Source organism: Geospiza fortis, unplaced genomic scaffold, assembly GCF_000277835.1.
Source record: "Geospiza fortis unplaced genomic scaffold, GeoFor_1.0 scaffold164, whole genome shotgun sequence".
NCBI classification, from domain to species: Eukaryota; Metazoa; Chordata; class Aves; order Passeriformes; family Thraupidae; genus Geospiza; species Geospiza fortis.
Window position 1 is genome coordinate 1,930,632 of NW_005054426.1, and position 14,867 is coordinate 1,945,498.

The following is a 14,867-nucleotide window of genomic DNA, read 5'->3' on the forward strand; positions in this document are numbered from 1 at the left end:
CACACAAACCCATGCTACAAATTGCACAGCAGACTGCCTTGTAGTGACAAATGTGTTCTTACAGAATGAAAAACTTGAAAGCATTTTTTGAAGTTCTTTGGTTTTCATATGCAAGCCTAAGTGACAAAGAAATTTGTTTTCTGATATATGTCTTCAGCTAACTGATTTTTACCATATTCCTGGTTTCAGATATTTTACCAGTCTTGTTTCGTCTGTACATGAGATTAATAAGAACAGCTGTGATTCATCACAGCAATTTAAGGCATCCAGTCTTCGTGGTACAGTAGTATGAATCAGATTTTAGAACACATATTGCTATTCTGCAGTTTGTGCTGACTGATGAGTAGGTGCTGAGAAAATATGGATAGCTGGAATGTAAATGTTCTAGAGACAATTCTTTATCAGATGTTTACATGCAACTTCTGTATACATGGGTTTACTTTTGTTACTTGGCTGACTGCATCTTGTGAAAGTCTCCATGGCGCCAAATGGTAGCGGGCAGTCAGAAAACTAAATTAAATCTCTCTTTCAAGATGGGATTATAACATCTGAGTTCTGATGATCTTCCAACATCCAGTAAAAATCTGGAATTCTCTTGGTGATTAATGGAAAGGTCATTGGTATCCAGCCCTCCGCAAAGCTGGGATCTCAACACTCTGCTTTCCTCATCTTGCTTTTTCTATTTTTGTGTAAAGTTTCCTCCTTTAAAAGTACTCTAATGTTTGGTCACCCCACATTAATCTTTGGAGTTCAAATGGGATATAACTTTCTTTACATGTTAATTTGCTGTATGTTTGCTTTCTTAAGCCAATGTGATCTGAAAAGTACCAAAACAAGTGAGAGTATAAATCAGCATAGACCAAAGCTTTTTTGTTAGGTATGGGGAAATAATCAAAAGTGTAGAATAAATCTTGGTGGCTGTCAGCTATGAAGTTAGATTCTCAGACTGTCATAATAAATTAGGAAACTGGGAGCTGTGTGACAGCAGCATCAATCTCAATCTCTTGTTTCTGCAAGTCTTCTTGTTGTCTGAGCCTTTTTCTTCTTTTTTTCAAATACTTACTCCCTGGAGGAGGTAATCAATCACAGCAAGGATTTCTCTACGTGGAACACTCAGAAAAGTAAAGAATAAGCAGCTTAGAGCATGAAGCTAATATGGGGAAGTTAAATCCCATATGGATGCTCTTAGTTACCTCTTTGATATGGCTGTAGATAGTGTCTTGGCTCAACAAGCTCAGAGATACTGCATCCTTACTGCTTTACCTCATTTGTGTTAGTTTTGTGTCTTTTGTTAATTCGTTTTAACTTACTCATAATAGCAAATTTCTGAGTCAGTGTGGCCTATATTGATGTATACCTTAATGGAAAAAGTATAAAATATGTTGAATTTATCAAAGCTTTGGGAGCTGCATTGTGTTTAGTGCTTACTTAAACCAAAGGAGAATGTGTGTTCACCTGAGGGTGCAGGATTACAGCCTCTAATGGGTGTGTCAGGTGTGTATGGCATTCAAGCCCTCCCTAAAGGAATGGTGCCTTTTTTAGTCCTAGAAATTATATAGGTCCAGTTGAAACACTGAATTCATATGGATTACAAAAAGACATCAGACAAAGAAGTCATTAGATCCCTGATTTCAAAGAGTCACTGTTGAGCTATGCTTAGAATGCAGTCAGAACTTGGCAGTGTTGATTTATGATAAACAATATGATTTATACAGTCAAGAAACAGCCATCACAAAGAATATCTGCTACATAGTTGCTGACTGTATTAGAAAGTAAGACCTAACTCTTTTCCAGTAGGAATGAGTTCTAGATGAAAGGTTGGAAGTGAATTTCTTGCTAAGTAGATTTTAGGGTCTCAGATTTCCATAGTGCCCTACCTTTGCAGTTCAACACTCTTCATGAATTTCTGCATCTTTACATTATTCTTTTGACTTCAGTGTGCAATGTGCAAACTTGAAAGTATGGATCAAACTACAAGACTAAGTTGGAGGCTTGTTTTTACTGCTTTAATTACCTTCTGCAGACTTCAGTCCAGTTCCTTTTCAAGCATCTCAGAATATTCCCTGTTTCTTACTGGAGTTGGATCAGAGCAGAAGATGTAGTTTTGCATAAGAAGCGGAGCAGGAAGGAACATGGAGTAGTTGATGGCAACATGTTTTAATATGAGTTTTTTTATTACTGTAGCTAACATCAAAATAATAATAACTCATTAAAAAGTCACTGGACATACTTTTACAAGAATGATTGTTTAGAGAATTTGCAATGATTGAGATTAAAGCAAAATTTATTATTAAGAGGCCTTATGAGATGCAGAAAGAAATTATTAGAAACAATTCACTCAAGTCTTCCAAAAGGGCAAGAAGGAAGACCCAGGAAGCTACAGTTCAGTCAGCCTCACCATTCCTGGAAAGGTGATGGAACAGCTCATCCTGGATGTTATCTCTGAGCATGTGGAAGGAAAAAATCATAAAATCACAGAATGGTTTGGGTTGGAAGGGACCCTCAAGATCATTCAGTTCCACCCCCTGCCATGGGCAGGGACACCTTCCACTATCCCAGTTTGCTCCAAGCCCCATCCAACCTAGCCTTGGACACTTGTAGGGATTAGGCAGCCACAGCTTCTCTGGGCAACCTGTGCCAGGACCTCTCCACCCTCACAGGGAAGAGTTTCTTCCTAATTTCAAATCTAAATCTACCCTCCTTTAGCTTAAAGCCATTTTCCCTTGTCCCATCACTGCAGGTACTTGTAAAGAGCCTCTCTCTAACTTTCTTGTAGGCTCACATCAGCTACTGGAAGGCCACAATGAGTTTTTCCTGCACTCTTCTCTTCTCCAGGCTGAACAATCCCAATTCCCTCAGCCTTTCCTCCCAGCAGAGCTGCTCCATCCCTCTGATCCCCTTGGTGTCCCTGCTCTGGCCTGGCTCCAGCAGCTCCCTGTCCTTCCTGTGCTGGGCCCAGGGCTGGATGCAGCCCTGCAGGGGGTGCTCAGCAGAGAGGGGCAGAGGGGCAGAATCCCCCCTGCCCTGCTGCCCTGGGGCTCTGGGTGCAGCCCAGCACAGGGGGGCTCTGGGTTGTGGCAGGGCCAGCTCTCACCCACAGCTCTCACCCACCCAAGTCCTTCTGCCAGGGCTGCTCCCTCTGCTCATTCCCTGCCTGGATCCATCACACTCAGGGATGTGGCCAAGCCAGGGGCAGCATCAGGACTTGGTCTGGTGAAACCTCATGAGATTCCCATGGGCCACTGCTCAAGCTTGTCCAGGTCCCTCTGGATGGTCACTGCACCCTCAGCTTGGTGCCATCTGCAAAGCCGCTGAGGGTGATCCCTTTGTTTATATCATGGATTCTTCAAGGGGAAATCACACTTGACTAGTTGGATAGCCTGCTGTGATGGAACGATGGGCTGGGGATGAGGGAGAGCAGTGGATGTTCTCTGCTTTGACTTCACAAAGGCTTTTGACACTGTCCCCCACAAGATCCTTGTGGGTGAGCTCAAGGAGTGCAGGTTGGCTAAGTGGGCTGTGAGGTGCTTTGAGAACTGCCTGAACAGCAGAGCAGCAGTGCCAGGCCTGGCTGGGGGCCTGTACCCAGTGGTGTCCCCAGGGATCAGGACTGGCCCCAGTATTGTTCCTCTTACTCATCAGGCCCTGGGTGAAGTGGAGATGTATCAGTACATTTGCTGATGATACAAAACAGGAAGGAGTGCCCTGGCACACCAGAAGGTGCTGTCATTCTGTGAAACCCAGGCAGGCTGGGGAGCTGGGCAGAGAGGAACCCAACAAAGTTCAGCAAAGGCAAGGGCAGGGTCCTTCACCTGGGCAGAAACAATCTCAGGTACCAGATCAGGCTGGGGTGATCAGGCTGGAGAGCAGCTCTGAGGAGAAGGACCTGGGGGTCCTGGTGGACAGTGAAATGTTCCCAAGCCAGCAGTGTCCTGAGGGCAAGGAGATGGAATCCCCAGTGGAATCCTGGGGAGCATCAGGAAGAGCATTGCCAGCAGCTCAGGGAGTGATCCTACCCCTCTGCCCAGCCCTGGGAGGCACATCTGGAGAGCCATGTCCAGCTCTAGGCTCCTCAGGACAGGAGAGACATGGAGCTCCTGGAGTGGGGCCAGCAAAGGGCTGTATAGATGATGAGGGGACTGGAGCATCTCTTCTGTGATGAACCAAATGGGGGAAGACATGACTGAGAGAGGATCTTATGAATGCACACAAATATCTTCAGGGACAAGGGGCACAAACTGAAACACATGAAGTCTCCTTCTGAATATAAGGAAAAACTTCTTTACTGTGACAGTGACAGAGCACTGGAACAGGCTTCCCAGAGAGGCTGTGAAGTCTCCTTCTCTGGAGAGATTCGAAACCTACCTGGACATAATCCTGTGCAACCTGCTCTAGGGATATTGGGCCAGATGATCTCCAGGGCTTCCTGCCAATCCTATCTGTTCTATGTTTCTGTAATGAAAATATACTTTGTTACATAAATTGTGCCATAGTTTGGAGCAATAATGTTTGAAAAAGTAGAGAAACTATTTAATTATTTGTGTTATTTATTTTGAAGGCATAATTAAGAAATTACTTCTGAAATTAATCAGAAATTCCAGAAAAATTATGAGTATGACAGCAATGAAAGGGTTCTGGACCTGACTAAGGATTTAGGGGGGTTGGGTTTGTAGTATGTGACCAATCATATAGGGCTTGTTAAATAAGATGCTAAGCACTCTGGTCCCAGTGCATCAAAATTTCTATGTGCACAACAGGTACAAATCATGGTATCTTGCTGCCTGTACAACTGCAGTGCTTTGTGGATACCATGGGACAGAGAGAGAGAAACGGCAAGCGTTTCTCACAGCGGCTTGTGAGAAGTTTTAGGGAGGTGGAAAGATGTGATAACTTGTTGACTATAAACAAATTTGCAGGTCGTGTTTTTCTACTTTATTTTTCTGTTCCTCTCAAGGACAGTGCGTGAGAAAGATGTTTCTGTTAGTTAGCCAATAGAATAGAATCCATTGTACCACTCTATAAAAACCGCACGGTTCTTTTGAATAAAGCTTCTTTGCCTTTGCTGCGATCCTGCCTCTCGCCTGTTCCTGCCCCAACCCAGGTGCAAGAGTGACAGTGCTTTCTTAAATAGGCCTGAGAGTGGCTATATGTCACCAAATGCTGTTCAGTACTTACAAAAAACTGCTAAACTTCCTGTATGAACATGTTAGGGAAGTCTAAGAGACTTGCTTTTAGTCACTTTAAAGATAACTTGAAGATCTCCTCTAGTCTATAAAACCTGAGTGGACCACAGGCTCAGGCTGTTAATGACTGCACATTGAAAGAATGTGAGTACTCATTCTTGTGCTCTGAAATGACATGAATACCCCAGGCAAGGACTGAGTTTTTCTTTGAGTAGATTCCAGCGAGCGTCCACTTCATCATTTCACACAGACTGTTTGAGTGCGACCCCTCAGGGCTTTCAAGTTGCAGAATTTGTCAGTAGATGGTCAGTCCATTTGCCTTAACATGTAAATAGTTTTCCCTCTTGATTTAAGGTTCTGTACAACCAATATTAGATATCTCAGAGTAAAAGGTAAGAAAGCTTTCAGTGGAATGCCTGTAGAAAGCTCTGCATTGTTCCTGTAATTTACAGATTAATTTACATGCAAGAATCTGTTGGATTGGGTCCAGCAGAGGGCTGTGGAGACGATCAGGGTATTAGAAATCTCTTGTATGAAGAGAGGCTGAGAGAGCTGGGCCTGTTTAGCCTGGAGAAGAGACAACCAAAAGAGGATCTTACCAACGTCTGTCAGTATCTGCATGAAGGGTGTCCTGACAAGGGCTGGGAGCCAGGTTCTTCTCAGTGATGCCAAACAGCAGGTTGAGAGTCAGTGGGCAGAAACTGAAACACAGGAAGTGTTCCATGAGGAACATCAGGAGAAACTTCTTTGCTGTGCAGGCAACTGTGCGCTGGCAGCCCAGAGAGGATGTGGAGTCTCCTTCCATGGAAGACCCTCAAAAGCCATGTGGACACAGTCCTGAGTAATATGCTCGAGGATGACCCTGCCTGAGCAGAGAGGTTGGATGATCTCCAGTGTACACTTAAGTAAGAATTCTTACAGTTTTTCCTTAAGAAATTGCACGGTGTTATATAGCTGTTAGAGAAATCCATTTATGTGTTCCCAAGTGCTGGCAAAAAGAATATGCAGGTCTGATGAATTTTACAGGGAAGGCAGAGTTAAGGTGGTTGTTTGTTTTGATTTATTTTGGGTTCTTTGTTTGTGTTGGCTGTACACTACCAAGCCAGCTCCAAACTTACTGAATTCTTGCCTTCTCTACATAAATATGATGTTCCTGAAGTCAGGTTTTTTGACTGCTGTTGCTTTTCATCGGTAATTCCCAGCTCAGGGCAATGTTGGTCTCTCTTTATAAGAGGTGAATGTGGCTGATGTGTCCATCTATTGAGTTGCTTAGCACTAACACAACTTACTGCAGCTTACATGTTCTAATGGGTGGCTGCTCCTTAGCTGGTGCACAGGTGTTCCACTGTTTTCTTAAACCCAGGTAGTCAAAAAAACCCCAACCAACCAGTCCAGCTTTGTACTGTGTGATATAGAACAGCTGTGTTGAGTAGTAAGGTAGTGTTGCCATTTCATATTAAAAAAATTACTATTTGCTGTAAGATCTTAAATATGTTCCAGGTATTTCTGTCCAGAGAAATCAGAGAACATAATTGTTCTAAATACTGGGATTTGTGTTGCTCACGTTTAGGAGAGTGGAAATGACGAACTCATTTCCCAGGTGGCAAAAATGCCCATTTGCCCAAACATTTAGTGCCAGAGGAAGCATTCATTCTCTGAAACTATTCAGAAATTGAGGCTGTGTTTATAAAACAGTTTTCACCAATGGAGATACTTTCAGGAAAATGTAATTGGTTTGATATGACCTACAGGAAGGATTTCAGCATTTTTCTGTTCCCCAAAAGTTTAATGAGTAGATATGTGTCTGACTAAGCCAATTCACCTGAATAAGCCAATCTTTTTCTACTCCTGCTATAGTTCTCATTGCACTGTATTGAAAGTTGTGCTTGAGGCTCTCCCATTTCTTCGACTTTTCATGGACCTCAAGTATTGTCCATACAGAGCATTAGAATGACTTCATAGCCTACTGGGTGCTGCAGTGTTGAGGTTAAAATCACTCATTTGACTCTAGAGAGGCCCCTAACTGTGTTACTGACAGATAACAACAAAAATCTTTAATCTAGCCATTTTCTAGGCTCTTATTACCAGACCTCAGGAAGGAAGTACTTCATATTCTATAGACCTGGAAAATCTTCCTAACTTGAGATGGAGATACTGTCTCACTTTCCATGTCAAGTTTCATGACTTGTTTAACCCAAAAGAAAAAAATCTTTTTTCGTTATTGAAACAATAATAACAATACAACAAGAACAACAAGCAGTTTTGTGTTAACCCAAACCAGATTTTTCTAATCTTTAGGGTCTATAAGTAAATGTAAAAGGAAGCAGGTATAAGCAGTCATTATCCTCGAAGAAGGATAATTCAGTTCAGTCTGCAGCAGTTAATGATGCTGAGGAAAAAGACAAAGGGGCATATGATAATACACTAAATAATTTACTTAACTTATCTCAAATTTTTCCTTCAATTGATCTGGACTGGTGCTTGTTTGTATCTGTAATTAGCTTCCCTCCACAAGTTTATGGAGTAATGTTAATCCAGTGTTTGCCACTTGGAGTGCCTACATATAACTAGATGTCACTGGGAACTGCAAACTTATACTGATGGAGCTGTGGGTGTCTGTGCCTCACAGAAGAGCTTCATGCCTAGCTGAAGGCTGCTGGCATTCCCTGGACAGTGGCACATATGAAAAAAAGTGTGATCAGATTCACACACAATTGTCTTGAAGCCTGAATCAAAAGAGTGGATAACATGAACAAATAATTGAGCAGGAACTTGGGTGAGTTTAGACACTGTTGTCAGGAGGCCACCTGTGAAAGCATAGAACTGTCCCATTCAGGGACTTGGATGTTTATTTTGGAAATGCTAAAAGCTGTGAAGAATGTTTTGGTGTCTTAGGAGGAGAGAGAGAGTGGTGCCCAGTTGGTTAAGAAAGGACAAATGGCATCAAGAGAGATGAACTTGATGCAACATCCACACAATATCTATGGAGCTGTTATCTTCAGCTCAGCAAGTGGGCAGCAGTCACATGCAGGAGAGTTAAACTGGGAGTTATATGTGTGTTTCCTAGGCTGTACAGAGCAAAGAAGTCTCTTGCAGCTGCATTTACGCCGTGTTTGCCTACTGTGAAATTTAAGACATCCCACTGTGTGTTGGAAAATAACTACAGAAAAGATTTGAAGCACCCTTTTCAAGTTGTGCAGGCAAACAAGAAGCTCAGTCAGTGGGTGCTGAGTGGGAGTAGATAGGTGATTGTAACCCATCAAAAGACTGAATTCTCCAGGACAGATCGCAGCCATCACTTTAAGTGTTCTATCCTTGTACATATGAAAAGAGTGGTTCTAGGGATCAATTAATTCATCAATTATTTAAGAATGATTGTAGTATTCATCACCCAAGAGCATTCTTGTGATTGTTTCTTTATGTGTCCCATCTGTAAAATGTGCTTTATTTCTTGGGGAAAGGTAGTTTTCACACTTTTTGTTGGTTTAGGGGGTGTTTTTTATGTCTAGTTGAGTAAACATTGACTACTGTAGGATCCCTCTTCTGCAAGTGCATCTTTTCTCACCAAGGGCTCTAGTGAGTATTTTTGCAACTGTGGGAGTAAATGAAGCATTGAATTCAGAGCTGTGGTGCTCTTTCTCCTTTTCTTCACCAGATTTTTCAGTTTCTGAAAGGAGGGGACAAAAGTAGAATCTAGCTTCATGTGCAAATGACAGAGAATGCAGGCCCAGCTTTTAAATTTTTGATGAAGGCTGATTTCAGATCTTCTGGAGATACAAATGCTGTGTACATAGGTAGCAATGTCTCTTGCCTCTAATACTCTTCCCTGCATGCTCATATGAAGTCAATCTAAGGAAGATGGTTTGGCAGCTCTTGCAATTAGCAGTGATTCTTGTTTCCATGGCCCCCTCAGCTGCTGGAAGGGATCACCCTCCCTACTTTCGCAGCATGTCACTGCTTGTAGGAGCGTTCCAGCAGGAGCACCTGCCTGCAGCCTCTGATCTGATCCCACTCCTACATGCCAGATTTGCTCTTTGGGATTACATGGGTATCTTGAGATCCCATCTTCCAAGACACCCACTCCAACAGAGCATCACGGTACTTGGAGGATTAGAGAAGTGAGAAGAGTGTGTTCCAAATGCTGCTGTCATTAAAGGTTAACTCACAGAAATGAACACATTTTGTTTTAAACATGATATACTGAAGTGATTTGAATTGTTTCTGTGATTATCTTATTTGTGTGTTGCTGTGCTTCAGGGTTCAGAATAGATGAGAGAGACGGTACGAGGCTAAGGGGGATTTGTAAGATGAAGAAAAATGCAGAAAAAGCAAGTAGTGAATGAATATTTACTCTTTCTCAGAGTAATGGAATCTGGGGGCATTCATCCAGACTATGAAGTAGCATTTTAGAAATAAAGAAAAGTATGTCCTTTTTACAAAACTTATAATAAAATTAAATCTCATAATTGAATTGCAGAAGTAATTGCCCCATCATGTAGGGCTCATTGGGGATTAGAGACATCACGCAGGAAGGACCCAGCAGGAAAATAGTCTAGGAAGTGATTTAGGAGAGTTGATAGGTGTGTGATGCTGAAACCTGGGAGAACATATCTGCAATGGTATTGTCCCATCTTTACAGTCTTCTCCTGAGTATCAGCTACAAGGACAGTTTCAAAAATGCTGGGCTAGGTGTGATGTGGTATAATTATGACTGTAGTAAATCCAACACTGTGATTTTTAAAAATTTTATTTAGACTTTCAGCCAGCTGTCTGACTAGAAATATTCAAAATATAATGATTTTAAAATTCCAGAATCAGGCACTTACATTTTCCAAGCCTGTGGTTGCTAATATTTTCACTTACAGATGCAATATATCCCAAGTGGTGTTTTGTTGCTAACATTTGAGACAAGTCTGCAGTATTGCTATCAGTTCTTCATCTCTCTGTCACAATGTTCTGCACTGGTTAAATAGGCATCTAAGAGATATCTTCCAAAAGTTTCTATGAGTAGCTTAGAGGAAAAAAGAATAGCAGGATCAGCTCCTTAAATCATGAGTCAAAATCCTGGTTTTGGAAGCCTTGGTGCAACAGCAAGTACATTTTACTATGGCTCTCAAATGCTTTGGTGATTTTGAAGACTCAGATTTCTGAGGGTCTTAAGCGTTCGTGAAAATGCTGACATAAAAATGTCAGAAGGAAGGAAGGAAGAGAAGATCAGGGGAGGAAGAAAACAGTGGACATACTGTTCCTGGCATTGACTCTGCGTAGTGTTTCCACTTCTGTATCTTCCTGCTCGTGGTTTTGGTTTCAGGTACCCTTAGCAGACCTTTCTCCCTCCATGGTATCCAAACAGGACACTTTGCTGAAAGAGCTTCTTTAGGCCAAACACTGCAGGAAGCTCTGTGCCAGATCAGGGTGAAACACCAGTGAAGTTAATTTGAAAAATTAATCAGATAAATTAAATGAGAACCTGAAAACATTTGTTTATTTAATACATAAAACATTCATCTTTATCAACTGTAATATTTCCTACCCTTTGATACTGTTCCACACTACTACTCTCCAGAGGATCTCATCTTACTAAGGTACAGAACACAAGTTTGATTGTATGAAGGCAGTGGGCCAAAAAGCTAGAGGTCTTATGCAAAATGAAATCTGCATTCATTTGCATAATGCTTCTGATATAGAGATATAGATATAGCTACATATGTATGCATTTATGCAGCCATTATCTCTCTGTCTCTGTTGAAAGATCCTTCTCCTTTCCCAGCCTTTCCCTAAGCTGGCTCTTGCCCTTGTCCTTGATGAGGATTGGCCACTCTGAAGTCCAGGCACTCCTCTCCCTGCAGACATAGGTTTGTCACTGGTCTAAATTCTGCAGCAGCAATTCTTGCTTTTGTGCTGGTGGTCGTCTGAGCTGTTTATTTGTGCTGGTAAGGAGCAGCTAAGAGCTGTGGAAACGGAGCTATTTCTAGGTGCTTCCAGCAGCAGTTGTCTTTGGCAAACAGAATCACAGGACAGTTCTTTGTGATGAGCATTACAGAGGATGGCTTAAGGATGTGTATTCACTCTATACTAGTTCTTCATCCTCTTTCTGAGGATGAGGGTTGGAGTAGCCATGTGGAATAACCATCTGAGCTCAGCTCAGGTGAGAATAATTTAACATTCTTTAGTGGGTTTGGATTGTAAAGACTTGGTGAAATCTTCCTGCATCAGTTGGGTTTTGGGACTCAGCTCTCCTGTGAGCACTGGATAATGTACTTTAGGAACCAGCACACTATCAGGTGGGGAGACCAAGCTGAAACTTTTGTCTTATAAGGAGGCTGGGATATGGATTTGACTTTCCATACGCCAATTTAAAGGAATGGAGGCTTGCTCCTTCTACCTTGAGGCTGCCATCCTCAGAGAGACAATCTGAATGATTGTCTCCTGACAATCCTGAATGATCAGTGGTACCTGATTTTGTGTAAAAGTTTATGAAAGAAGACCTGTCTATTGCTCAAAAGAAGAGAAAAAATCTGTTTCATTAAGAATAGAGTAATAAACCAAGTAAGATTTGTATTTGTCCTTAATAAATTTAAAAGTTTTTAATATGGGTTTAGTTGGGGCTTAGAGTAGGTGTTTGAGTCACTTTTATGCCATAAGTGACTTTTTTCAAATCTCCAGATTTAGGCCCTGGGGTGCAGGTATAAACTGTCACACAGAGTTGGCACCAATTAAAGCTCCTGAGAATCTACTCTCAGTTTTTTAAAAACAGTCAACAGCCGTGTTCAGCATGTAGAGAACCAGCAAAAGTGGAGCTAAAAAAAGCTGTGTTGAAAATCTGACTGCTTATTTTGGTGTTTATGTGGAACTTAATCGCTAGAAAATCTGGTCCTAAATTCAGTCTCATCCATGTTGCACTACCAATGTTTACACTTTCAAGTGGATAAATTGAGCTGCACTGAATAAGAATTGCACAATGAAAAAAGAAATAGGCCCTTGGGCAGGTATTTCATTTATGAGATTTGAAAAAATTCAGAGACCTTAAGGAATTACTCTGCCAGATCTACCAAAGCTTGAGCTTCTTGGAGTCAATGGAGTTCTCTTGCATAACTTCACAAGACTATTTTATGCTGTTCTCTCAACTGGGTTATTAATGAACTGATAGGTTGATCATAAAGTGACTTTATTGGAAAGAAAATTTACCAAGTGAAGAATTCAGTAAATATTTTCCAGGCATCCATGTCCAATAGATTGCTTGGTGTGGTGAATAGTAAGCAATACAGCCCTTTAAGACTGCAGTAATTCAAAGTGCTTCAAAAAGTCTAACCCAATCTCAGGACTGAGACCTGAGAACATGTAAATCCTGCACCCTCAGGCCAAGATCCATTGCAAGGCATATCTATGGTGTAGAATATTCCTAGATCCCAGCTGTTTGCTTTCTTCAAGTCCTTCATAAATGTGTACTAAAATAATTTTGAGAGTAGCAATTGAACACAATTGGAAGAAATTCCCCATAGAAAATCTCTTTAAAGAGTTTTGATTGTAATAATTTTATTCTAGCATATGGATTTAGGGCTTAGTGAGAAATTGATCTCATTATGGAAATGGTAAGTGATTAGCATTTGCTATCAAGAGCAGAAAAAAAAGTTTCCAAATCATTGCATTCGTTTCAGAGTATTCATGAGAGTTGAAAGGCAACTGTATGAGTTACTTTGTGATACCATAAACAGAGCTCTGGGAAGACCACATACTTTGTAGCATAATTTGGGGTTTGTGCATGTACCAGCTGAGACTTTCCTTCAGTAAGGGCTCAGCTAATTTTCCGAAAAGGAGAATCTAGATTCCAGACTGCTGTTCTGAAGGAGCAAGTTTGAGTTGGCACTGATAGGGCAGCAAGGTCTGCTGACTGACAGAGGAAGGGTCTAACCAAGATTATTTATTTATTTTCCTTCTTGTGCGGGGGTAGGCAAGGAAAGTCTTCACTTTCCCTTTTCCTACACACTCCCAAAATCTCTGATTGGGTCGTGAAAATGTTCACATCTGGAAAAGAGGAAGAACTGAGGGCAGGGGGGATTTTGATACAGAAAATTTGAGTTGTTAGCACTTAACTTTTCCGGGTAAATAAAAAAAAGGAGGACTGTCTACACACTTACATTGTAGCTCAAGACAGAATGAGACTGCCTGGTTTCCCTGGGTGCTGCTGTAAATTACCCCAGAGCTTTTTTCTCTGTGAGAAAGAGCTACAACTGCTGTCACATGAAGGCAGCACAAACAGCAATAGCTGAGCAAGCTGCTGGAGCTCAGGCCCAGCCCTGCATTCAGAGCTGCCTGGAGCTGGCCTTGCTTGCAACAGTACCATTGAGAGCAGCTTGGGTTTACCTTACTGTGTTGTGGCCACTCCTGGTGGAATTAATTTCTGCAGGAGCTATGCCAGCTTTTCTGAGGTTTGGAGTGTTGTGGATCATTTAGCTTTGTTGTGGTTTTTTTGCCTCTTCCAAAAATAAAATGAAAGCAAAACACACACCAACTCCATTGCCGACATGTTGGCACATACTGTGAAATATCTTAACTGGCTGAAGAGTCTTCATAAAAAAGGAAAGCATGGAATTTTCAGGTGGCAATAAAAAAGCAAAAAATAGATATGACTCATTTTCATGAGCAAAACAGGAAAATTGCAAAGTTGAAGGCGGGTCAGATACCTAATAGTGGCAGTGCTGATACATAGGTATCTGTTAAACACTACAGCCTAAAAACAGTTACGCCAAAGAGAAGCGATGGAGCATAGGCCCTCAAAACAGCCAGTAGCTAATGCTGCCTTTGTGGTTTTATATATTTGCCTATTAAAATGACAATACAGACATAGAACATTTAGATTTAAGAAGTCTTCTTTTCACTAAACAACATTAAACAAACTGACAAAGTAGGGGGTTATGACTCCAGTAATTGAAACATGCTGTTCTGTTCAAGACCAGAACTCTATAAAGACTCTTTTCACCCAGTAATACCCTTTGTGTTTGCCTGCTATCCATACTAGAAGTTACTGTAGACCTGAAGTATGTCTTTCCAAGTGAAGTGGGAATGACAGAGTGCAACAGCACACTTGGCAGATGGGGTCACAGCCTTTTTAGGTTATTCATGTTCATTGTGCACTGGAAATCAATTTGCAGCTCAGAATACATGAAGACTTAGGGAGATTCCTCTCCCCACTGTTTGGGGTTTTGTTTTGGCTTTTTTTTTCACATCAACTTCAACCCTAGGATACAGGAAAAATAATTAGAGGGATTAATTTGGATTAACTAATTTGGGTAATCTTCATTAGCTTAATTTACAGCGTGCCTTTTTGTGTGTTCCTCACTCTTCAGATTTGTATTCTGAATCTGTGCATTACCTTGAATTTCTTTTTCCTTCTGTCTTCTAGATGTTGATGAGTGTCTGGATAACAATGGAGGGTGCCAGCAGATTTGTGTGAATACTATGGGCAGCTACGAATGTCAGTGCAAAGAGGGCTTTTTTCTGAGTGATAACCAACATACCTGCATTCATCGCTCCATTGGTAAGTTTTCAGTGGGTAAAATGTGCTGTTTAGAATAATCATGTTCAATCAGAAAAGCTGAAACTTGGGGTTTGTTGGGTTTTTTGTTTTTAAATCTTCACAGTTCTCAAAATCATTTTACTGGTTGGTTGGATTTGATTGATTCC

The 14,867-nt window shown here is 41.4% G+C and overlaps 1 protein-coding gene across 1 annotated transcript in view; it reads left to right on the forward strand.

The window, feature by feature from the left end:
* SCUBE1 (signal peptide, CUB domain and EGF like domain containing 1) overlaps positions 1-14,867 on the forward strand; it is a 194,651-nt gene that overhangs the window by 36,727 nt on the left and 143,057 nt on the right. The window contains exon 4 of the mRNA XM_014309410.2: positions 14,587-14,721. Coding sequence (XP_014164885.1) covers positions 14,587-14,721 — 135 coding nt within the window. The remainder of the gene's footprint in view (positions 1-14,586; positions 14,722-14,867) is intronic.